The following is a 20,287-nucleotide window of genomic DNA, read 5'->3' on the forward strand; positions in this document are numbered from 1 at the left end:
TATAAGGATGCGATAATAAAACTTGAATGTTGCTGTATACTTATAATTGTAATATGTTTTCTTTAGGTTATCGATTTCGGCCCTAGGCCATCTTCAGACCTTGCGTCATAAAATACATGTAATATTGAAATATACTCGGAAACATATGTAAAATGGTTAAAACTTGAATTAAAATAGTTGTAAAATGGAGATGTGGACACACACACACACCACATCTCCATTTTACAACTATTTTAATTCAAGTTTTAACCATTTTACATATGTTTCCGAGTATATTTCAATATTACATGTATTTTATGACGCAAGGTCTGAAGATGGCCTAGGGCCGAAATCGACAACCTAAAGAAAATATATTACAATTATAAGTATACAGCAACATTCAAGTTTTATTAATATTCTAGTGAGTATGCAGACGCTTTTTAAGGGAAGTTTTCGAAAGAAATTTCCCTAATATGATGGTTTTGTCCGTCCGTTCGTCCGTCTGTTGCTCATCTTGAGAACAAAAAGAGACTAGAGTGTATAAAACAATAACAACGACGAAACAAATATACGTGGAATCTCATCTTGAGTTATACCTTTGAAACGAATTTGACTAAACCAACTAAAAAAAGAGCATTCCAAAGATTGCTATTATTTTCTAACCACAAATAGCTGGTCCTGGGTGGAGCGAGCTGGTAAGGTGATGTTTTGTTGTGTGCCATTCGTTAATTCGTAGAATGAGCGACGTTTTTATCTAAATCACCTGGTCTAAGCAGTGGTGTAGTCGTAAATTTTCCAGTGCTCACCATGTTCTGAGAATTGACGAACATGGACGATCCAGAATGCTCCCCTTCTCACTATAAGGTGGTGTATCTCGAAAACGGTTTGCCGGAGGAAAGTACCCACAAAGGCAAAATGAATTGTTTGGACGTAAAAACTCAAAAAATTTTTAATTGTAAATTGTTTCTATAGGTAGTGTTTTGAATTTATGTCCTATGTTGATATTGATTTAGAACCTTAATTTTTTGTTCTTGTATGTATAATCATATTGTGCGGCCCTTAACTTGTTCTATATCCGTTTAGGATCTTTTGGATAAATATATTATTATCTATTGGTGATGAAGTCAACGCGAATATCTTGAAAACGAAGTGTCGGAAGGGGGTACTCATAAGGGCACGTGAAACGTCAGGACGAGACATATCTAAGGGTAATGTCAAAATTTTTATTGCAAATATCCGCAGAAAGGAGTGTTGGGGGAGGGTACTCTCAAAGGGCAGAAAAAGTGTCTAAACGAGACACATCTGCCGGCGATATAAAAACTTAATAGTGAATATCTCGAAAATGTTGCAGGAAGGTAGGTACTTGCACAGGGAAAATGCAATATTTCGAAGATTTTCTCTAAGGGCTTGTTTCTTCTTGCAGTATATAGCGTAGATGTTGAATGCACCTATGCCAGACAACCTTTGAATGCTTATATGTAAAGAGCCCACTCCCCATTAATCATCTACCAAGAAAGAAAACATCGATAAATATAGCATGCTACTACCTTATAACGCAACCATTTTCTAAGTTTTTTCTGTTAAAAAAAATGCGTTTTATCTGCACAAGAGTTGTGCGCAATTTATATAGACTGGTTCACTTTTATAAAAAACAGCCGTTTAACAAGTTCTAGGGGCATTTCAGACACCATTTGGCCAAATAGACGTTTTTTACTAATTTGGACCTACTGAACACGAATATCGATGTTGGCATCTCGAAATCTGAACAGGAAGTTCAGAATTCAAGATGGCGGCCAATTTCCGAAAATGTTGGTCTTTTCACTCATGCGACCGATTTTTTCGATCTAAAAACGGATTATAATGTTATTCCTGAAGGAGGTACGGCACGATAATAATAGTGAACATAGTTTTTCTAACGTCAAAGTGTGTAAAAGTGGAAACCTTTTTTTCATAATACTATGGCTACTGTTTAAATTTCTTCACATCGTGTAATTATTAAATTATTTCTGTTTTGGCAAGCATTTTAGTTCCTGTGCGTCGGCCGTCGTGTGATAGATATCCGCGATGTTACATTACCTCACATTTGGAGGAATTTCCTTTCATTAGAGGAAAGAGACGAGTTATTGTCGCATCACCTTGAAAACGCCTCATTTGACGGCGTACTGGTGATTGCTGGAGGCTTCAGTGATGAAAGAAAAGTTTTCTGTAACCGTCAGACGACATAGATTTCCTCCTTAGAAGCGGAAGCGGATACTAGAATAACGCTACAGATACAGATGTATTTCTGTTGCTTCTTCATCACCTCAAGAAAATACTGGCAAACTAAGTTTGGTTGCTGACCGGTACTTCAAGAAAGATAGTCTTTGTTCCTATCCATAATGATGTGCAGAGGAACTGGCCAAAGGGAGTAGTAACGAATATCCTGTCCTTTTACGCTATCACAGGAGTAGTGATGTCACGTCATTGCTGTTGTGAATTTCCACGCTTGGATGCATTTATTTTTATTTATTTATTTATTTTTGACCTTTTTTTTCTAAGCAGGGGGGTTTCAGGCAACGCTGGTCTACCAACCCAACCCACTAGACATTTACAAATATCTATATCCGAACCCGGAGGTGAACTAGAGAGTGTTTCAAAAGCGCTCTTCTTTACTGTTCACGCTGAGATCTTTTGCAAAAATCTTCGTGACAAAACTATACAAGGTTGGTATCATAACTAGGTACATGAAACTTCACTTGTTCAGAGCATCGACTTGACTCGCACATTTTAGGTGGCGTCTTTTCTTCTCTTTAGGTAGCTGATACCATAGTTTCCACCGACGCTGCGCGTCACGCTTAGTTCGGTAGGGAGAAGTCGCTACCAGACGTCCGTTTGGAAGAATGTGTACGTCTCTGGCCCCATCTCGGTTGCCCAAGTAGGACTTCCCAGAGTGGAGAAGCATTGCCAGGTTTCAGGAGCTGCGAAGCTTTAGATCTAACAATTCTGAACTCCATTCTCTTGGGATTCCATCCAATCTTCTCTAGCATTTCATCCATTTCCATAATTACGGCATATCAGGTGTAAATCTCAAGAGGTACTTCTTTGACCTTAAACTCTGAAATGTCGCTCAGACTAGCATATCTAATCCTATTTTCTGGGGAAGGAATTGAAAATGGCTACATTCCCATTCTCACAACGTTAGATTAATTCCGAAGGCTGCTCTAGATATCGTCCTTTGTCGTTGTAAATAGGATTGCTCGTCAAAACTTTGTTAATGTTGCAAGGCTCAATTGATTTGTACTACCTATATTCTCAAGAAGACGATTGACCTAACCATGAAAATAAGATAAATTTGTCTTCACTTTTCATATACTTGAATAATAATAATATATCCTGAGTAACGGTAATTAATACCTAGCAAAATAAGAATCTTCCGAAACACCACAGTTTAGTTGAACTCCTTCATTTTTTTCATATAAGAATTAACGTAAAATTCGAAAGATTGTAGTTATCAAAACTTTACAAGGAGAATTATGCAATATAAACGCATGTCGGGAATACTTATATGTGTCAGGATTACTAGAAACAATCGTTTTGCAAGTCGAGGTAGGAATTTCGCAATTCTTAATTTTACGCATCCTGCCGCTAAAAAAAACTATTACATTATTGTTAAAACAATAGTTAACTATTATTATCGTGACGTACGTCAGGAATAACATTATAATTAGTTTTTATATCGAAAAAATCGGTCGCATGCGTGAAAAGATCAACATTTTCGGAAATTGGCCGCCATCTTGAATTCTGGACTTCCTGTTCAGATTTCGAGGTGCCAACATCGATATTCGTGTTCAGCAGGTGCCAATTAGTAAAAAAAAGCCTTGTTGGCCAAATGTTGTCTGAAATGCCCCTAGGACAGAGAAATTTCGAAAAGTGAACCAGTCTAATAGGTACATTTGTTTTAAGTTTTCTAATACCATAGAGTAAACGTTGTTTACTCTATACTAATACTAAGGTTCTTACGGAAAGAAAAACTAAGAAAATAACCCATTTTTTTATTTATTTAAATTGCGTTAAAAAGAAATAGTCGTTATTTGCACGATAGTGTGAAAATTTACATTATGCTTGAACCGATCATAAACTTAAAAAAAACTTCACAATTGTTGTAAAGTCAGGCCCCGGAGGGATTCGAACCCTCGATCTCCTGTTTACTAGACAGGCGCTTTAACCAACTAAGCCACGGCGCCTTCGTGCTGAAGTAGCACATTTAATAGGTATTTAAATGTGTCATTAGATAAATAGCAAATTTAGCATATTATTATGCAATTGCATTGTCTTATCATTCTTATATTACGAATATATGACTAATCAAACTTTGAAGCACCGTATCACAGTCAATGGCCCGTATGAATAAAAGTAAGCAAATGCTTATACTTGCAAAATTCAAAGTAAATACTCGTAACTAGTCTAACTAGTAACTACCCCTTCATACTGGTCTGTTTAGCATGGTTTAGCCTCGGGTTTAGCAACGCTGCACTGCGTCCTGTCTTTCTGCTTAGAAGCGCTGCTTAGTCGCCCAGTGCGAAGGAACACTTACGTTACGAGCTTTGATTATATTAGTAGTCTATATTCAAAGCTTACGAGTATTTACTTTGAATTTTGCAAGTATAAGCATTTGCTTATTTTTATTCATACGGGCCAATAAGTCAACTAACATAAATAACATATCAGTAATAAATTTCATACAATGTGTATAATTTATTTAACCCGAATGACTTACGATAACACAGTAGTATACATAATAAAATTGTATCCATTGTTAATAAAAAAGGAAAATTACATTCACAATGAAAAAAAGTTTTAGCAGAGCGTGGTTTCGATCCACGGACCTCTGGGTTATGGGCCCAGCACGCTTCCACTGCGCCACTCTGCTCTTATGCAACGTGCGTGATGTTTTGTAATTCATACTACAAATCGGATTCTATATTCTGTACTTACGTATAATTATTTTGAAAATTGTATTAATTAACTAGTTGACCCGACACACGTTTTCCTGTTTTAACTATGCATGTTAAATTCCAACTGGAATAAATAATAAACAAATATTATTGCAAAAACGTAGTGTTTATGTTATGCTTTTCGATACGCAACATGGCAGTTTTATCAAAGAATACTTAATAATTACTCTTTGGTTTTATTAAGCGGCAGAGAAAAGCGATGCAAGTCGACGGTGTCCGTCTGTCCGTGAACACGATAACTACTGTCAAACGCTTGGACCGATTTGGTTCAAACTTTGCACAGTTGACCCCGTAGGGTCACACCGAGGTGCTCTGTCGCTTTTTGAGACGCTCTTTATGGGTTTATTTTCTGGTGCATAAATAAATAATGTTGAAGGTTTTCCGACACGTGAACAGGCGACATACAGTAAAGTTGGTAATGTGAAAAACATTGATTTTCCAGGTTGATCCCACAAAGGCACCCCAATCCCAACCATTCAGATGCCATTAGAAAGACGTGGCTGGTTTATGTTCCACCACATAACCTAATGATTACCGATCCAACTGTTAATTGCAGATTATGGGGTGGTGCGCCCCTTGCGTTATTTTTGAACAAACAGTTCTTTAAACACTCACTGAAGCAACTGAAAACTGGATAAACCGAATAACCGATAAACGTTCCGAGTTCCGGTTGAATGAACCGTACGGACTGTGCCAAGAAATTAATAATAGTCTATTATTTATTTATCAAGGGCATTAAGGCGATATTTATGCCTAGGGATTGTAAGTCGCCCGAGGGTTAAATATCGAGTAATGCCTGAGGTGCATACAAAATTTTATTTTTCATCGTGCCAAATAATGCATTTCCAATATACAAATATAATGATTACTGTTTGAGTGTTTGCCTAAAATTAAAATGCTTCATACGAATCAAGTAGCACCTTTTTTAATTACATAATATAATTCCATCAATATATATGCCAGGTCGTTTGAGGGCATAATGAGATGACAATCCATTATGCCCTCGGGTGTAATAGAGTGCTTTATATATCTCCTATGACAGATGCAATTGGCATATACATATTATATGATATAATAGGCAAATGAAAAATAATTTTTAAAAAATAAATTTATCATTTTGGAGGCCCATCAGACGATATCCATCATTACCCGATTGCTCGACTGACCAGTCAACCACACACACATTTAACCTATATGCCACATGTAACAAGTCTATTGAAAATGGGTCAAATCGCATGACCCCGTAGGGTCCCAGCGAGGTGCTCTGTCACTTTTTTAGATGCTCTTTAGGGGTTTATTCATTATCAATTGATAGTGTTACTCCTTCACATCAAAGCAATGTGTTTTTCGGTTTTTCAGACGAAATTGGTAAACAAATCTGCGAACTTAACCAGAAAGCGAGGAATATAAGAACACACAATTAATTCCTGTGCGTCAAGGTAATGTGTTTTGCTGCATCTCAGACGAAATCGACACTAGATTTCTTATCCACGTTTTGGGAGCATGGTAACGCCTGCAAAATTGTTGAACAATATCCAATTTTTAATTTTATTGAAAAAACTATAAAATTGCATCGAATTAAATCCGAATTGAGTTACATTGTAAAAGCAAAATAAGAACACATTATTTAAGCACCTTATACCTATGCATTCACGCTTTTAATTCACAATTTTGTCTTTTAATAGTAGATAATGAGGCAATGGAGTGGAAGAATTCGTATCCTTAAGATGTGAGTTGAATTGGTCCTTTTGTTTTATAATTTCTTTAAGTCGTGCAACTTCCAGACTGTGCTCACGCTTCATTTCAACTATTACGGAATCTTGGTCTTGTAGTCTTTGTTCAACCGTTGAAAGTTCTTGCCAAGCATCTCGTTGAACGGCCTAAAAAAGTATGAATATTAGTGTCATATCTTATATTTGTAGTTAATTGATAGTTTTTGCAACCGGATATTTACTACATTACAACGGTGAATGTGTTTCTTTATTCATTTCCTCAAATACTATGATCTTTGATTTTCTTTAAAACCTCAACTAGCTTATACCGTGGCCGTAGTGGCATAACTAATACTAGCCAATTCACAACAAAATCTCCATGAATCGAACTGTTTTAAAACCCATTGCATCTAAGTATACATAGGACGGATGGACTTTCCTGACAATTTATGAAATGACCCACAGGTATGACCAAAAGGGTTTCTGTATCGAATCCGTGTTCGGGCATGGATAATTGTAAGTGTAGAGTGGGTTAGCTTGGTAGAACAGTCTCAGCTTCGTGTAGTCCCAGACACAGAAAAAAATTTAAAACATTAAAAACTTGGTCAGTCGCAACCGATGAAAGCGCATTTTCCCGCACAGAATCAGTAGCAACTCGAAAAATAAGTGATTAATCCAAAAAATCTTTTGCCGTTCTGATCTTGGGGCTGTGCTACATCGTATAAGAAAGAAACCACAACGAAAAATCTTAAACTGGAGTACAGATGAACAGACGGACAGACAGACAGCCGGACAAAGCGCGGACAAAGTGCGGACAATAGCGTTCTTTCGCTAAAAATGAAATGTGAAAAAAAAACTACGTAATACCGCACATAAAAAAAATAAAAAAATAAAAGATAATGACTTATCGTACCCGTTAGCAGAATTGCAACCATCTAATTGACCAATTTGTCTGATAATCTGCTAATGATGCCTTTCTTTACCTTTATACTTACTATGCCATTCTGTTACGGTGGGATTTTCAACAAGGAACATTCTTTAAGGTAAGAAGTATTTTAGAAAATTTCTGTCTGTCTGTCTGTCACCCTATAGAACTGTGTATGTAACGTGATTACATTAACTCCACCAAACTTCTGGTTTTCTATTAACCGTGGATATTTTTAAAATTCAGCCACCGATTACTGTTTTAGGATTGTTTATGTCGGTGGTAACTATTCTCGAATAATGGACTCAGTATTTTTCTCGTAAAGTCATTTTAAAAGATTTTTTTGTCCAATGTAAAGATTAACGTTTTTTACTCTTTTGAAGAATTTTTATTTGCCGATTGGTGTCCTAAAATGTACAGGGATATATTTTTGTATTTTAGTTAAATGTTTTCACTGTCTCGTTATATTATTTTATTAATATGTTAACGTTCACTTTTAGTAGGTAGGTATGTTTACTATCCACTAGTTTAGTAAACGCATTATGTTGACGACACCGATATAGCATACTATGATCGGTTGAATGAATAATATGGAAATCTCATTCTTACGAAGGGGCAGTAGCCCTACCCCGCAATGTTGCAAATTTATAGGTCTTACTAACCTAACATAATTAGGTATCTATAATACTCCTAATAGTCCTAAAGTCATCCAGTAGCCATATAGGTACAGAAAAGGAGAAATCTTTTAACTCTATTGTGTTGTTGTTTTTGCGTATAAGTATTTTCATTATTGTAAATCTCAAGGTAAGGTAAGCACATTTTCCATGAATTGATCAATACTTCCCAAAAGGTCACGTAACGATATAATATTTATGTGTACAAAGGAAAATAAGCTATGCATAAATAAGTTAAAATTTCAAACACATATCTTCATAAATAGGAAAGATGACATTGCGCAGTTTCGTCAAGATTTTTCTTGGTTGAGCCGTTGAGGTGCCAGAGCTATAAACTACCGAATGCAAAAAGAATGAACTAAATATCTCGGACGGACAGACGGATGAAGTGGCCATAATAGCGCCGCCTTCCAACTTACATGAGTTAGAAAATGCGGTTAAAATGGAGAGGTGTTTTCAAGAAGGTCAACACAGTTGGCAGAAAGAACAATTTGGACATTATGGTAGAGAGGCGAGAAGCTTAATGAAGCTAATTAAGCTCAGAAACGAATTGTTTCACCATGTGCGCGATACAGGTTGAAAAAGAAGGGCCAAGAACACTGGACGAGGACAGTGGACAGTTTTACCCCATTCAATGCAAAGCGAGCTCCGGTTACAATACAACTGCTTATAACACCTTGGCAAACAAAACTGATCTCCAACTTAACTTTGTCAGTATATTCTAATGTTCTCGAACGTGTATGATTTTTTTAACATCCTAGATACTATCAACTGATGTCGGAACAGTTATTGTTTTTTCCAGAAATATGGGAGTTATACTAATCTTTACGTGCATAATATCTTCAATAACGTCAACCTTAGCAGCAGTTGATTACAAATGTGACTATTATCAAGACGTAAGGTTGGGACAAAAATATTATATCTATAATCCTCAATATCCATCCAAATATGCAGCTGGAACAAAATGCCGATGGGTTTGCCAAACAAGTTCTAACGCACTTGTTGCTGTTACTTGTGAAGATATAAATTTACCACCAGTAAGTGTACTCGAAAGATCATTTGCACACTTACCATAGATCAGACTCGTATATAGGTACTGTTCTACATGTAGTCGTATGGGGATAATAAGCCTTAATCTGAGTGCGCCCTACGGGATAAATTAAATGAGCGTCTAGTTACATTTCGATTAACGTATTAGAAATGAACGATGAATTCTCATTAAAATAGCGTAAAGACGAAAATTAAACGTTATTTTATAATGCGTTGGAATGGTAGCTGGCCGCTCATTTAAATTTATTCCGTAGCGCGCACTCAGATCGAGGAGATGTGCGCATCAGCTGATGCTTTGGCGTAATCGCCGTTGGAGAAAATTTCAACAATTTTTATTATCCCTCTCTTGTTCTGGTCCCTCAACAGGTTTGCGCCCAATTACAGAGTGATCCGCACAATGCTTTTTAGAGGTGCCTCTGCAGAAGGTCTTAAGTTGTTCTATACTACTCCAGTATTTACCTTACGAATTAGGAAAACTGCAGGAAAACCTAATTCGGAGTAGCCGGCAGAATGCTTGAAACTGGTCTAAGATAATTTCCATCTCTGCCACAGATGAAAAATTCACCTCAACCCAGGTTCGAACACCCGACCTCCGGATTTATAACTCAACGCTCTACCATTGAGCCATAATTCCGGTTTTAACATCACCAATAAAAAATTGGGAGGTTATTGAAATCACTCCAAATTAGATTTTGATATTTCACCAGATTCAAGGTTCCAGGAGTCCAAAAAATGGTTTTTGAAAAATGTCTGTATGTATGTACGTACGCGTGTATGTGTGTGAAAATGAAAAATGCCTTTTTAGCAATAAAATCGATACTTATTGAATTACGTACAACTTTGTCAGGAGCAGTCGTTTTTAATAAATTAACAATATTACTGTCATTTTCGGAAAAAGCAGAATTTAAACTTTAACTTAGCTATTTTTATCATCGATAGAATTTTAATTTGAAGGTTTCTATGGGAAAACGGAATACTAGATTGACTGGACTAATACCTATATATTTTAGTCTAGGAACTGCCAGAAGACAAGCTAATCATTTCGAAATCAGGCGATTCCGATTTTCGGGACGCACGCAATTATTGCGGCAAAGGCACGCTGAGTACCGTTTCTGAAACAAATATAGAATATCAATAGGTAATTGTCGAAGTCGTTACCTGCATTACAGTGTATTAAAATTATAGGATTAACGGCGGCTTGGAACAGCATGGGGGGACGATTTTTATGCACAATAAGAGCAAAGTGTGATTGTGGATGACGTCAACTTGTAAGTAAGCGAAATTGAACTTACAACGAATATTAATCCATTAATTCTTATAGCGACAGATAGTTGGCGGTGTACCAACTGTCGTTAACGAATTCCCAATGATGGCCGGACTGGTCCATTTACAGAAGAGAAAAATATCCTGTGGTGCTACCATTATCGCGAGTAGGTACGCGATTAGTGCCGCCCATTGTGGCTTAAATGAAACTGTCAGAACATTCGGTTTATTGGTTGGTGATGATGATATTAACGGCAGTAGGTACCTATAGGCCAGTTAAATGCTGGACGTTCATAGAGAAACGTCTTTAGGAGATGATACCCCGTCAGCAGCATTGTATACCATAGAAAACATCCTAAGACACCATATGTATAATTTGGGTTCGAAAGAAAACGACATTTCCATTATCAAGACTGAGAAAATAATTTCTTTTGGAAGTGATGTTGGCCCGGCGTGTTTACCTTTTCGGTTTTCAAATTTTGATTTCAATGATCAAAAGGTGCTGGCATTGGGTAGTTAACTCCTGTTAACCACGTTAATACATTGCATAATGGTTGGATTCGTAGGGTGGGGAACGACTACTGGACCAAAACTTCAAAAAGTAAACCTTACTACAATTTGTAATAATAAGCGCCAAGAAGAATTGCCTAGTGAGAAGATTTTCAGTAGCGTACTGTGCTCTTATGGCGCTGGTAAGGATGCGTGCCAGTTTGCTTCGGGTGGTCCACTTTTATGGTACGATAGTGAATCGAAGAGATTACAGTTGGTTGGCGTAATTTCTAATCATCTTGGCTGTGGAGGTGATTTGCCCGCTGTTAATACTAGAGTGACTTCTTATCTGGATTGGATAATTTCGAAAACATCCGGTATGTATCGCACTGTGTTAAATACCACTAATCGATTTTGTTTTTCAGATGTAGATTATTGTATTAAATAATTTTGATTACTTGTGTATGATCTTTTATATTCATTTTTAATGATGACTAATTTTTTATATTTTATTCGTGATGTCGTGAGTTCGTGACATGAAGTCTTCTGTGTTAAATGGTGGTTTAAGCAACAATACGAAACAAATGCGAGGGGAGAACGCCTACTATTAGCCTCAGTTAATTTTTTAAACCAAATATTTAGTTACCTATAGGTATTCTTTAATCGATGATAGGCTATCTTTCATCTCTAAAAAGAATTAAAAATCTTTTTTTGAGCACCTGAAATTGAATATTGTACCAACTCTTTTTATTCATCCAAGTCTTCAAGTGATTTAATAGTCCCAATTCTTTGTTGTCATACGTTATCTAATTATCTTACATCGTTTAAAAGAGAATCAATCAATTTAATTTAAGAAAGTTAGGTAATTTTCACATCTCAATAACCGCCATCTTGAACTTCATTTCAATATATTCTTGAGTTTACCCTATCGAAATCAGAAACTTCTATGTTAAACTTTATCTCTTAATTTCTGTAATTAATTTTTGGGAAATTGGCACATTTCAGTTTTTTTCTTAAAACAACTTTTAATCGGGTACGATTATTCATATCTTTTAAACCCTTATCCTTATAGTTATAGAGGTGCCTTACTTGTTGCATACATAAAGTACAAGGGGCCAGACATCCAGTTATATTTACACCCGTGAATCAAACTAACAGAAATGAATTCTCGTAGTAACAAAGGTATTAATCGTCCTCAAAATCGCATCTCGAAAATATATCTTCGTAGCAAAACAAGTAGCGTAAAAAAATAAGAAGTTTCGGATCAATTTACAAGATCGTTAATCTCCAAACGTTCGTTAGACTTGCAGTTACAACAGGAACAAACCGGTAAATCTTCAAGTACAAACTTGAAGTGAAGTAGTGCGTAGGTAATAGGTAATATCCAAGTATATAGAACAAAACGTAAAAGGTAATCCAAAAGAAAGAACGATGAGAAACAATGAGAAAACTCTGAGGAAAAACTTGAGGGACGATAAAGCTCTAAAAAATGTATCAAGAAATGAATGCTGCGAAATAATTTAACATACCTACCTTGTACAGTTTATAATTTATATGCAAATGCAGATCCGTAAAAACGCTTCAATAGAGCCACGGCCACAGACATCAAAAGAAGAGAGAAACCACTTCAAAGATATATGGTAAATCCAAAACGCTAATCGCTTTTCACAGCTAAGTCAGTGACAGTAATGGCGTACCAAGAGAAAGACCCCAAACCTAGCTTAGTAGTAAAGTCATTTCTGTTTACCTACCTTGAGTTGATTCTTTAACATATCCATGCGACTTGCAATATCACTGCCCAGCTGTTTAACAGCCTTGTTTTCTTGTTGGCGATGATGTAAAGCTTGCATTAACGATTCCTGTTCGGTAACCAAATCTTTCGCAAATTCCATCGTCTTGTGCAACTGCTTTCGACACGCACTTCTGGATAATTGAACTTCGTGGAAACAGTGTTGCATATCCAAGTGCTTGGTTTCCAATTTCCTTATAGATACACAATTAGGAAAAGTTCATGTACCAAAAAAACTTACTTTAACGCTTTTTCTAACGTTTTGAGTTTAGTTTCGTATTGTTCCTTTTCCCCTTTTACATTATGAATAATTACGTTGAGCGCGTCCGCGTTTTCTTTCATTTTCGTTTTTTCGGCCTCGTATTGCTGCTTCAGCTCTTCGTACAACCTAAAACCAGAAAACTGAAATGCTGAATTAGAAACAAAACCTTCCGGACCTTTTGCACTCGTTTATGCTGCTATTGTGCATCGAAAGCGAGATATAATTTTTCCTTTCATTTTTGAATTCGTCGTACGAATCCGTCAACGTTGTATTTCGCTCTCTCAACCCCGCTATTTCCGTTCTACTTTTGTGATATTGCTCGACCACGACAGCGTAATCCCTTCGCAATTGTTCAACTAAATAAATGGCGTAAATAATGTGTAAAGAGGGGGCCGAAGTTACCCTTTAGTTCGTAACATTGCAAAACCTCCTGTAATTTATCCTGTTTTAAGGCGCATTTCTTGATAAGTAGATCGTTTTCGTTCCTTGCGTTTTTCAAATTGGTTTTCACCTTTTCCAGCTCAACGACTAGTTTAGCGCTGCAATCATCGTCCTCTGTTAAGCGCTTATGCAGTGTTTCGTTCTCCTGAATTACCGCTTGTAATCTGCCAGTGAAATTAGATAACTCCAATTCATAATTTTGAATTATGTTATCTTTTTCGTCAACCGACTCTTGATAGGCGTCCAATAATGGTCCCAAAGTGTGAGAGTTAACCGAGCCCCAAGACAACGGCGTGTGCGGATGATCGGCATGACTTTCTGGGAGGGCACTAATTGTTTCGTTGACGAGCTCCAAATTTGCAACTTCCTCCATTGGAATAGGTTGGTTTGATTTTGTGCTTATTCTATACTTGCGTAGCCTTTCTTGGTAGCGTTCTAATTGGACATTTAACCTGAAGATTATGTTACCTGTACAGTATTGTTTCAAAAAGTTTACCTACCTACCTATAAACGACATTTTTTAACATATTTACATCTTGTGTTAATTGAGTGTTTAACGTTTTTAAATTATTACACTCGTCTGTATTCTTTTCTATGGCCAATTTTAAATCGTAACAGTTCTGGCAGTGTTTACTACTTTCCAATTCATCACGGATGTCTTCAAAATGCACCAATAATTCTTGGTATTCGTTCTTGATCTGAGAGTTCTCTTTAATTACTTCGTCATTGAAGTGTTTAAGATTGGTCAGCTTTTCTTTCAGATGAAGAACTTTTCTTTTGTAGTATTCTTCATTCTAAAACTAATTGTTGATTATATGGAAACAGCGCGTGTGCCTACCCTTGGCGACCGCTTTTCAATTGTACCTATTTCCAAATTTACATCATCTGCAACGTATTCCCCTTTTTGCTTCCATCTTCGTTTTCCATTAAACTGTGCCGAATATACTTTATGCTCCGCTTCTTTATTACCATCATCAGTTTTATGCTTTCCTCTTGGTTTCTCTTGGCCTCTTGCAATTGGCATTTGTTCCAAATTTGAATTAAATGTGTTTGAAATGTGACGAAACAATGACAACTTGTCTAATCCTTTTCTGAGCATAGCGTTTTAGGTGCCTCATACTCCTGATCGAAGCCTACAAAAAGTCCAGTTGTGCGTATGGTTAGAAAAATGTGAACCAAAATAAATGACTGCTTAAGAAATTACACATTGAAGACATTTACCTACCTATAAACACAACACGTTACGGCATTGTTTGATAAACGGTTTCCATGGTTTCCGTCCAGCTAGTTCGTATTGATTTTATGGAGAATGCGTACAGCACTTTCAACAACAGGTGGTTAGTCACTGAAGAGGTGTTTTTTTAGTAAAAACCTTATTATATACGAGGGGTGTTTTCTTCAGCCTCCGATGGGCGTTGGGGTAAAAAATGAAAGTAATATGTGTATCGTAAAATAAATTTATTACAAAAAGTTGCATACATCTTCGGTTATACTTTTCAACATAATTACTGTTTTGATTGAGGCATTTGTAATACCGGTGGACAAGCTTTCCAATACCCTCTTCAAGGAACCTGGCCGAGTGATTGTGTAGATGGATTTCCACAGTGTTTCGAAGCTCGTCTTCTGTTAGGAAGGTCTACTGTCCTTCAAGCCACACCTCTTCTCCTTGATATATTCTTTATTATTCTTTACATTCTCCGTAGGTACAACTTCTGTTCCATTTTATAATATGTACTACCGAGATATTTAAATGATCTTATTTGCTCTATCTGTACCAAGTCCTTCTAATTGTATCTTTACTTCTTCATCTTTTTTATTCATCAGAATTATTTTTGTCTTGCCGATGTTTACCTTATTCCAAACTCTCTTCCAACCGATATTATTTCCTTCATCATTCGTTGTAGTTCTTTCGCTGTTTCTGCAAGTAGGTACTACCGTGTCGCCTACGTATTTTATTGCCTTTATGTTGTTACCATCTATCTTCGATACTTTAAATTTCTTTTCTGTCTTTCCTAATAATTTTTCTGCATAGATGTTGAAAAGCACCGGTGACATAGGACCCCATTGTCTCATTCCTCTTCCTATATTCACTTCTTCAGTTTCTTCCGCATTCACTCTCACTCAAATGTTTTCTCTCAATCTATGAAGCATACAAAAATATTTCTATTGACGTTCAGTATTAATAATTTCCTTTTTTTCATCAAGTCTTGTCCAGAATTGTCATCCGTTTTTTCTTATACCCTCTCTTCTTAGTTCTTTTTCTACCTCGTCTTTCAAAGCATTTGTTACTACTACTTCCTTAATGTTGCACCATTCTTCCTTCACGTCTGAACTTGGTAGGTGCTTTTTAGAGCTCTTTGTAATAGGTATTCATAGAAAATCTTTGTGACTCATATGTTGTGACCTTCCCAAGCCCCACTTCTTAATGCTATTTTTCTTTTATAAATGCTTAAGCTTGGTTCTCAATTCTATTGCATGTAGGTTGTGGTCTGTGTCAGCAGCTGCTCCGGGATATGTTTTGGCCTGCATGACACTGTTCTTAAACCTTTCATTGGCAACAACATAACCTATTTGATTCCTGACCCTGTCTCCTGGACTGTTCCATGCTTAGAGCCTCCGTTTATGATGTTCAAACCATGGGTCTTGTTCTAATAATAATAATAATTGACTTTATTCCCATACATCATATGTTATAAAATGCAATAAGCTTTTCGCCTCTTTCATTCCTCTTCTCCAATCCAAAGTTATCTTGTGTTCCCTTTCCCACTACACTGATCTAATCTCTCATCAATATAGCTCTTATCTACCATTTTCCTTATAAACGTTTCCAGTCCTCGGCGTCTGATGTTGCTAGGTTTTGTAAGGGTGTCTACCGGTCAACTCATCATTTTGATAGCTATTACTCGGTCACTTTCTGGTATTACTTCGATAATTTTTGGTCCAATTTCTTTTTGAACAAATTTTCTACTCCTGTTTCTTTTTTCTGCCTTCTTTTGTGATGTCCTGCCTCAAACTCTCCTTCTCCTGATCACCTAACGTCGCTCATACTTAATATGCCAATTTTGTATTTTTTCATTTCGCTCATTATATTTTCTAGTTTTCCTTTTCCGTTAATTGGTCGTATACCCCAGACGTGAATTATTATCTACCTTCTTTCCTTTAACTCCCCTCTCATAACACAATATATCACGCCTGCGTGAACGTGAAGGGTATCATGTAATTGAAAAGACAATTTTTACGTTTGGTTTTTGAATTGTGTAATGCGATATTTTCTTAATTAGTTATGTTTGTATCAAATAAAGGACTACTAATACAGAGTTAATCGAATAATAAAAATAACATCTGTTACGCTACTGGAACGGAGTCCATTCTTCTCAATATCTTCGTGTATAATACCAATATCCTTAGCACATCTTTTCTTTCACCATGTATAGCAAATGATGTTTTCTTTTTATTAATAAAGCTAACTTCGTGTTATTTAAATTAACCTATAAAGTGAGATTATGTGAAATATTTTACACATTTTTTATTAAAGTGGTGTGGATAGTAATGCTTCCTTCAATTTAAATTCTTTCACCCTTCATCACTTACCTGTTACTCTTCACGAAGAACAATGCTTAGTTATCTTTTACATTCACAATTTGAGTGCCTCGGAGGCCTTAGTCCATACGATGTTTGGGAATTGTGCATACAGGCTTCATGTATGGATATTGCCCCAAAAATTGTCTACATGCTCATCTACAATCTTGTGTATCAACTAATTTCGGGTAATTAAAAAAATTAAACTACAAAATATTAACTGTATGTACATTTCAGCGTATTTCTCGCACAAGGTATTTCACCTTTGCTCAATAGTGGGTGGTTTCGCAGTAATGAGGTTAGCAATATCGCACAGCAACATCACACACTTTTTAGTTTTCCTTGCAGTTGGATACGTTTGCATGTATTGTGCCAATCGTGTTCACTTGAAAAAGCAAATTAAGACTGAGTACATTGCAGTGTTATTATGCATCGTTTACTTATTGCTTTGGTAAGACTACCTTGTGATTTCGAACACTACGACTATTTCTTCTAGCGAATTTGTGTATCCAAATCAGGACGATTGGATTCAGTCTCGAGGGCTATTCATGATAGCAGCTATGAAAATCATTTCTCTTTGTTTTGATTTGCAAAACGGCCATTATTTTCCATCACCATATGTTTATGCAGGATACATGCTGTGCCCGGCTAACGTAATGTTTGGACCTTGGATTTCGTTTACTGAGTATAATATTGCACGGGTGATGAGCCAAAGAAAGGTAGCTCTTAGATATAGATTTGTGTGTTGTGAAATATGGAGGTTTTAGAAATTTACTTGGGTATTACGAACCATACACGTTTTACTACTCTCATTCTTTTTTCTATCAATGTCTAATTGTTTAAGTATCATTGTTATACCCAGTGTAATTGATAACAAGTAAGTTTTAGTTTGTGTTGAATCTGTACTAAAATTTTTGTTTTAGATGGATATCGGCTTATCGTCGAGCGTTTTCGTTCAGGTGTAGTCACTATTTTATTTCCTTCTTATCTGAGGCAACAATGCTTTGTGGTGGATATGGCGATTCAAAAAATCAATATGTGATTACTAGACCATTTGATATTGAGCTTCCAACCTCATTAGTTAGTGTTGTGGTTAGTTGGAATATTCCCATGCATAGGTTTCTTAAGAAATGTAAGTATGCACATGTAAATAAAGTTGCATGGCGCATGTGGGGGTATAAGGAGTCGCAGTTTATGTAAAATGAACCCTTATTGTTGTGTATAACTGGGAATGACTGACATTTTTAATGTACTAGGAATTTGAGATAATTTCAAGGAATATCTGGTTAATTTGTGGTATTTGTGATTTTTTGAAAAAATGTTTAAAAAATCCAAGTTGTGTTAAAGTTGGTTTTTTTTTATTAGTATCAGTCCAATCAATGACCATGTTTTACCAAACACCGCCTTTCTACTCACCCTCTTCTACAAAGTTGACCCTGTACCTGCTTTAAGTTAAAAGTTTCAACGTGAAATAAACAAAAAATAATGCATTTTTGGGGAAAACTTGTGGAACCCTTCTTGATGTGCTTGATAAAACTTTTGTTTTTATTTTATAAAAGTTTCTAGCACTAAGCGAGTTATGACGAAAATAATGTTGGGCCCTATTTTTTTTGGTGATTAAAAATTGTGAAAATTGCCACCCTAATTGAAAATAATCTTTATCACTTGACAATTTCCTATCATAGTGACTTGGTGATAGTGACTTTACTATACCTCGTGTATCCATTCAATTTCGTTGTCCGGATAACAGGGAGTCCACCATGGTGGAAATGTTCAACCTTGTTGCATTTTCTTTGGAAAAGTTGGTAAACCATGTTGTCAAGTCAACCTTATTCACACATATTTTGATTAAATGAACACATACATGTTTTAAAGAGCAAGATTATATTGCAAAAGCGTGTGATTAAGAATGTAATAATATATAGGCAGGTTGTAATTATACAATTAAAGTGAAGAATAGTTGACCACATCTCAACACATTGATTTCAGGCTTGTTTTTCAATTAACTTGAGATAGGTACTGTAAATCGTTTGGTAAGTCATAGAACAACAAACGCACCGTTCTCCATACATTGTTTGTGGATAATCGTGTTCTTTTTGTTGTAAAGTGTACTACTCATTTGTTTATACTTGCAGATGTGTACTTGGAGATTTTAAGATTTGGCTACTTCAAAGCAATACTGGGAACCTACCTCATTTCATCTCTTTTGCACGGATTTAATCTGGAAATTGCAGCCGTATTGGTGACGATTGGTGCCTACTCATTTGTGCAATTTCGACTCCAAGAAAAATTAGCGAGAAGCTTCAATGCATGTTTACGGGTTCGTCCATGCAGGACGTGCACGCATAAGTACAAAAGATCGAATTGGTTAATAAAATTAGTGCTTTTGATATTTGCGTGTATTACTATTTGTGATCTGATATTTTTGGGTGTTTTAATGGACTCTGTTGGATATCCGGATGCGCCAAGTATATATGAAAAATGGGGTGATTTAGATTTCCTAAGCCATTGGGTTATGCTAGGGCTTTATATAATTACTTTTATATAATGAAATTATTACAATTTTGCCAATGTAATGCGACTGTGATTTAAGAGAGGCTGTCAACTAAGATCTGTCATCATATCAGTATTATTCAGGTGTAGCAAGCAAAATAATTAAGATAGAAGTAGATCTGCATTTGCTTAAGCACATGCCGATATAACTTAAAAATCAAGTGAATTGTAGGATCTTTAGCGATAACGTTATGTATTTATTTTTGAATTTTTGTATTTATATAGCTAGCAATGATTAATTGTATATGTTTACACATAACAAATAGTGGAAAAATGTAATTAAACAAAATTGTTTTTTAGTATACAGGCTGCACTAGCTCCAATTTATTGCTGATCCTATGATTAGTTTTTTCCACCAATAGATGGCGCCATTTGGCAGTAAGTGTTGTCCCTAAATTACTAAAGTAACGCGAATAGCAGCCATTTTGGCTCAGTTTGGGAACCGCGAAATTTGAAATTGAACAACAATATTGGAAAGCAAAGAGTAATTTGTTGGAAAGTATGTATTTTGTAGTCGCTCTTGGATAGGGCAAGTTTTGTGAGCGTATCGCTTAGACCATATAGTACATGGACTGCT

General features: G+C 36.1%; 3 protein-coding genes and 2 non-coding genes across 11 annotated transcripts; 2 read left to right on the forward strand and 3 right to left on the reverse strand.

The window, feature by feature from the left end:
* Positions 1 to 4,128: 4,128 nt before the first annotated feature.
* On the reverse strand, positions 4,129 to 4,202 carry Trnat-agu. Its single transcript has one exon. It is a non-coding gene; the product is annotated as a tRNA-Thr (tRNA).
* A 614-nt stretch (positions 4,203 to 4,816) lies between these two features.
* On the reverse strand, positions 4,817 to 4,888 carry Trnam-cau. The gene has a single exon. It is a non-coding gene; the product is annotated as a tRNA-Met (tRNA).
* Positions 4,889 to 6,563: 1,675 nt separating this feature from the next.
* Positions 6,564 to 14,860, reverse strand: LOC116160600 (protein Cep89 homolog). 4 transcript variants are annotated; one of them, XM_031473833.1, is made up of 9 exons: positions 14,804 to 14,860; positions 14,417 to 14,711; positions 14,083 to 14,372; positions 13,540 to 14,030; positions 13,313 to 13,493; positions 13,117 to 13,263; positions 12,838 to 13,069; positions 10,332 to 10,446; positions 6,832 to 6,853 (listed from the first exon to the last, which is right to left on the reverse strand). In XM_031473833.1, the coding sequence occupies exons 2-8, from the start codon at positions 14,675 to 14,677 to the stop codon at positions 10,372 to 10,374; spliced, it is 1,677 nt and encodes a 558-aa protein (XP_031329693.1). In that variant the 5' UTR covers positions 14,678 to 14,711; positions 14,804 to 14,860; the 3' UTR covers positions 6,832 to 6,853; positions 10,332 to 10,371. The 4 variants fall into 4 exon arrangements, with proteins under 4 accessions (XP_031329690.1, XP_031329692.1, XP_031329691.1 ...); XM_031473830.1 differs by lacking the exon at positions 10,332 to 10,446 and having other exon boundaries at positions 6,564 to 6,853; XM_031473832.1 differs by lacking the exon at positions 10,332 to 10,446 and having other exon boundaries at positions 6,564 to 6,853; positions 14,800 to 14,818.
* LOC116160601 (venom serine protease 34-like) lies at positions 10,354 to 11,719 on the forward strand. Its single transcript, XM_031473835.1, has 6 exons — positions 10,354 to 10,472; positions 10,520 to 10,602; positions 10,656 to 10,854; positions 10,909 to 11,109; positions 11,164 to 11,463; positions 11,512 to 11,719. Exons 3-6 carry the CDS (start codon positions 10,701 to 10,703, stop codon positions 11,532 to 11,534), a joined length of 678 nt encoding a protein of 225 aa, XP_031329695.1. The 5' UTR covers positions 10,354 to 10,472; positions 10,520 to 10,602; positions 10,656 to 10,700; the 3' UTR covers positions 11,535 to 11,719.
* A 2,204-nt stretch (positions 14,861 to 17,064) lies between the features above and the next one.
* LOC116160529 (protein-serine O-palmitoleoyltransferase porcupine) lies at positions 17,065 to 19,733 on the forward strand. Of its 4 annotated transcripts, none has more exons than XM_031473742.1 (7): positions 17,281 to 17,345; positions 17,395 to 17,455; positions 17,494 to 17,608; positions 17,654 to 17,876; positions 17,925 to 18,034; positions 18,081 to 18,289; positions 19,293 to 19,733. In XM_031473742.1, exons 3-7 carry the CDS (start codon positions 17,520 to 17,522, stop codon positions 19,703 to 19,705), a joined length of 1,044 nt encoding a protein of 347 aa, XP_031329602.1. In that variant the 5' UTR covers positions 17,281 to 17,345; positions 17,395 to 17,455; positions 17,494 to 17,519; the 3' UTR covers positions 19,706 to 19,733. The 4 variants fall into 4 exon arrangements, with proteins under 4 accessions (XP_031329601.1, XP_031329604.1, XP_031329602.1 ...); XM_031473743.1 differs by having other exon boundaries at positions 17,284 to 17,345; positions 17,506 to 17,608; XM_031473741.1 differs by having other exon boundaries at positions 17,065 to 17,345; positions 17,395 to 17,608.
* Positions 19,734 to 20,287: the final 554 nt, after the last annotated feature.

This window comes from Photinus pyralis, unplaced genomic scaffold (assembly GCF_008802855.1).
Source record: "Photinus pyralis isolate 1611_PpyrPB1 unplaced genomic scaffold, Ppyr1.3 Ppyr1.4_LG1, whole genome shotgun sequence".
Taxonomy (NCBI): Eukaryota; Metazoa; Arthropoda; class Insecta; order Coleoptera; family Lampyridae; genus Photinus; species Photinus pyralis.

What these genes read in the sequence shown, in the direction of transcription:
- LOC116160601 (XM_031473835.1), top strand. Translation starts at nt 10,701, where the DNA reads ATGATGGCCGGACTGGTCCATTTACAGAAGAGAAAAATATCCTGTGGT. An exon ending in TGATGATGATATTAACGGCA is followed by an intron (nt 10,855 to 10,908) that starts GTAGGTACCTAT and finishes AAACGTCTTTAG; the next exon opens with GAGATGATACCCCGTCAGCA. An exon ending in GATAATTTCGAAAACATCCG is followed by an intron (nt 11,464 to 11,511) that starts GTATGTATCGCA and finishes TTTGTTTTTCAG; the next exon opens with ATGTAGATTATTGTATTAAA.
- LOC116160600 (XM_031473830.1), bottom strand. Translation starts at nt 14,677, where the DNA reads ATGCTCAGAAAAGGATTAGACAAGTTGTCATTGTTTCGTCACATTTCA. An exon ending in TTGAAAAGCGGTCGCCAAGG is followed by an intron (nt 14,373 to 14,416) that starts GTAGGCACACGC and finishes AATTAGTTTTAG; the next exon opens with AATGAAGAATACTACAAAAG. An exon ending in AGCATAAACGAGTGCAAAAG is followed by an intron (nt 13,264 to 13,312) that starts GTCCGGAAGGTT and finishes TTCTGGTTTTAG; the next exon opens with GTTGTACGAAGAGCTGAAGC.
- LOC116160529 (XM_031473741.1), top strand. Translation starts at nt 17,192, where the DNA reads ATGCTTAGTTATCTTTTACATTCACAATTTGAGTGCCTCGGAGGCCTT. An exon ending in ATCGTTTACTTATTGCTTTG is followed by an intron (nt 17,609 to 17,653) that starts GTAAGACTACCT and finishes TATTTCTTCTAG; the next exon opens with CGAATTTGTGTATCCAAATC. An exon ending in GCATAGGTTTCTTAAGAAAT is followed by an intron (nt 18,290 to 19,292) that starts GTAAGTATGCAC and finishes TTATACTTGCAG; the next exon opens with ATGTGTACTTGGAGATTTTA.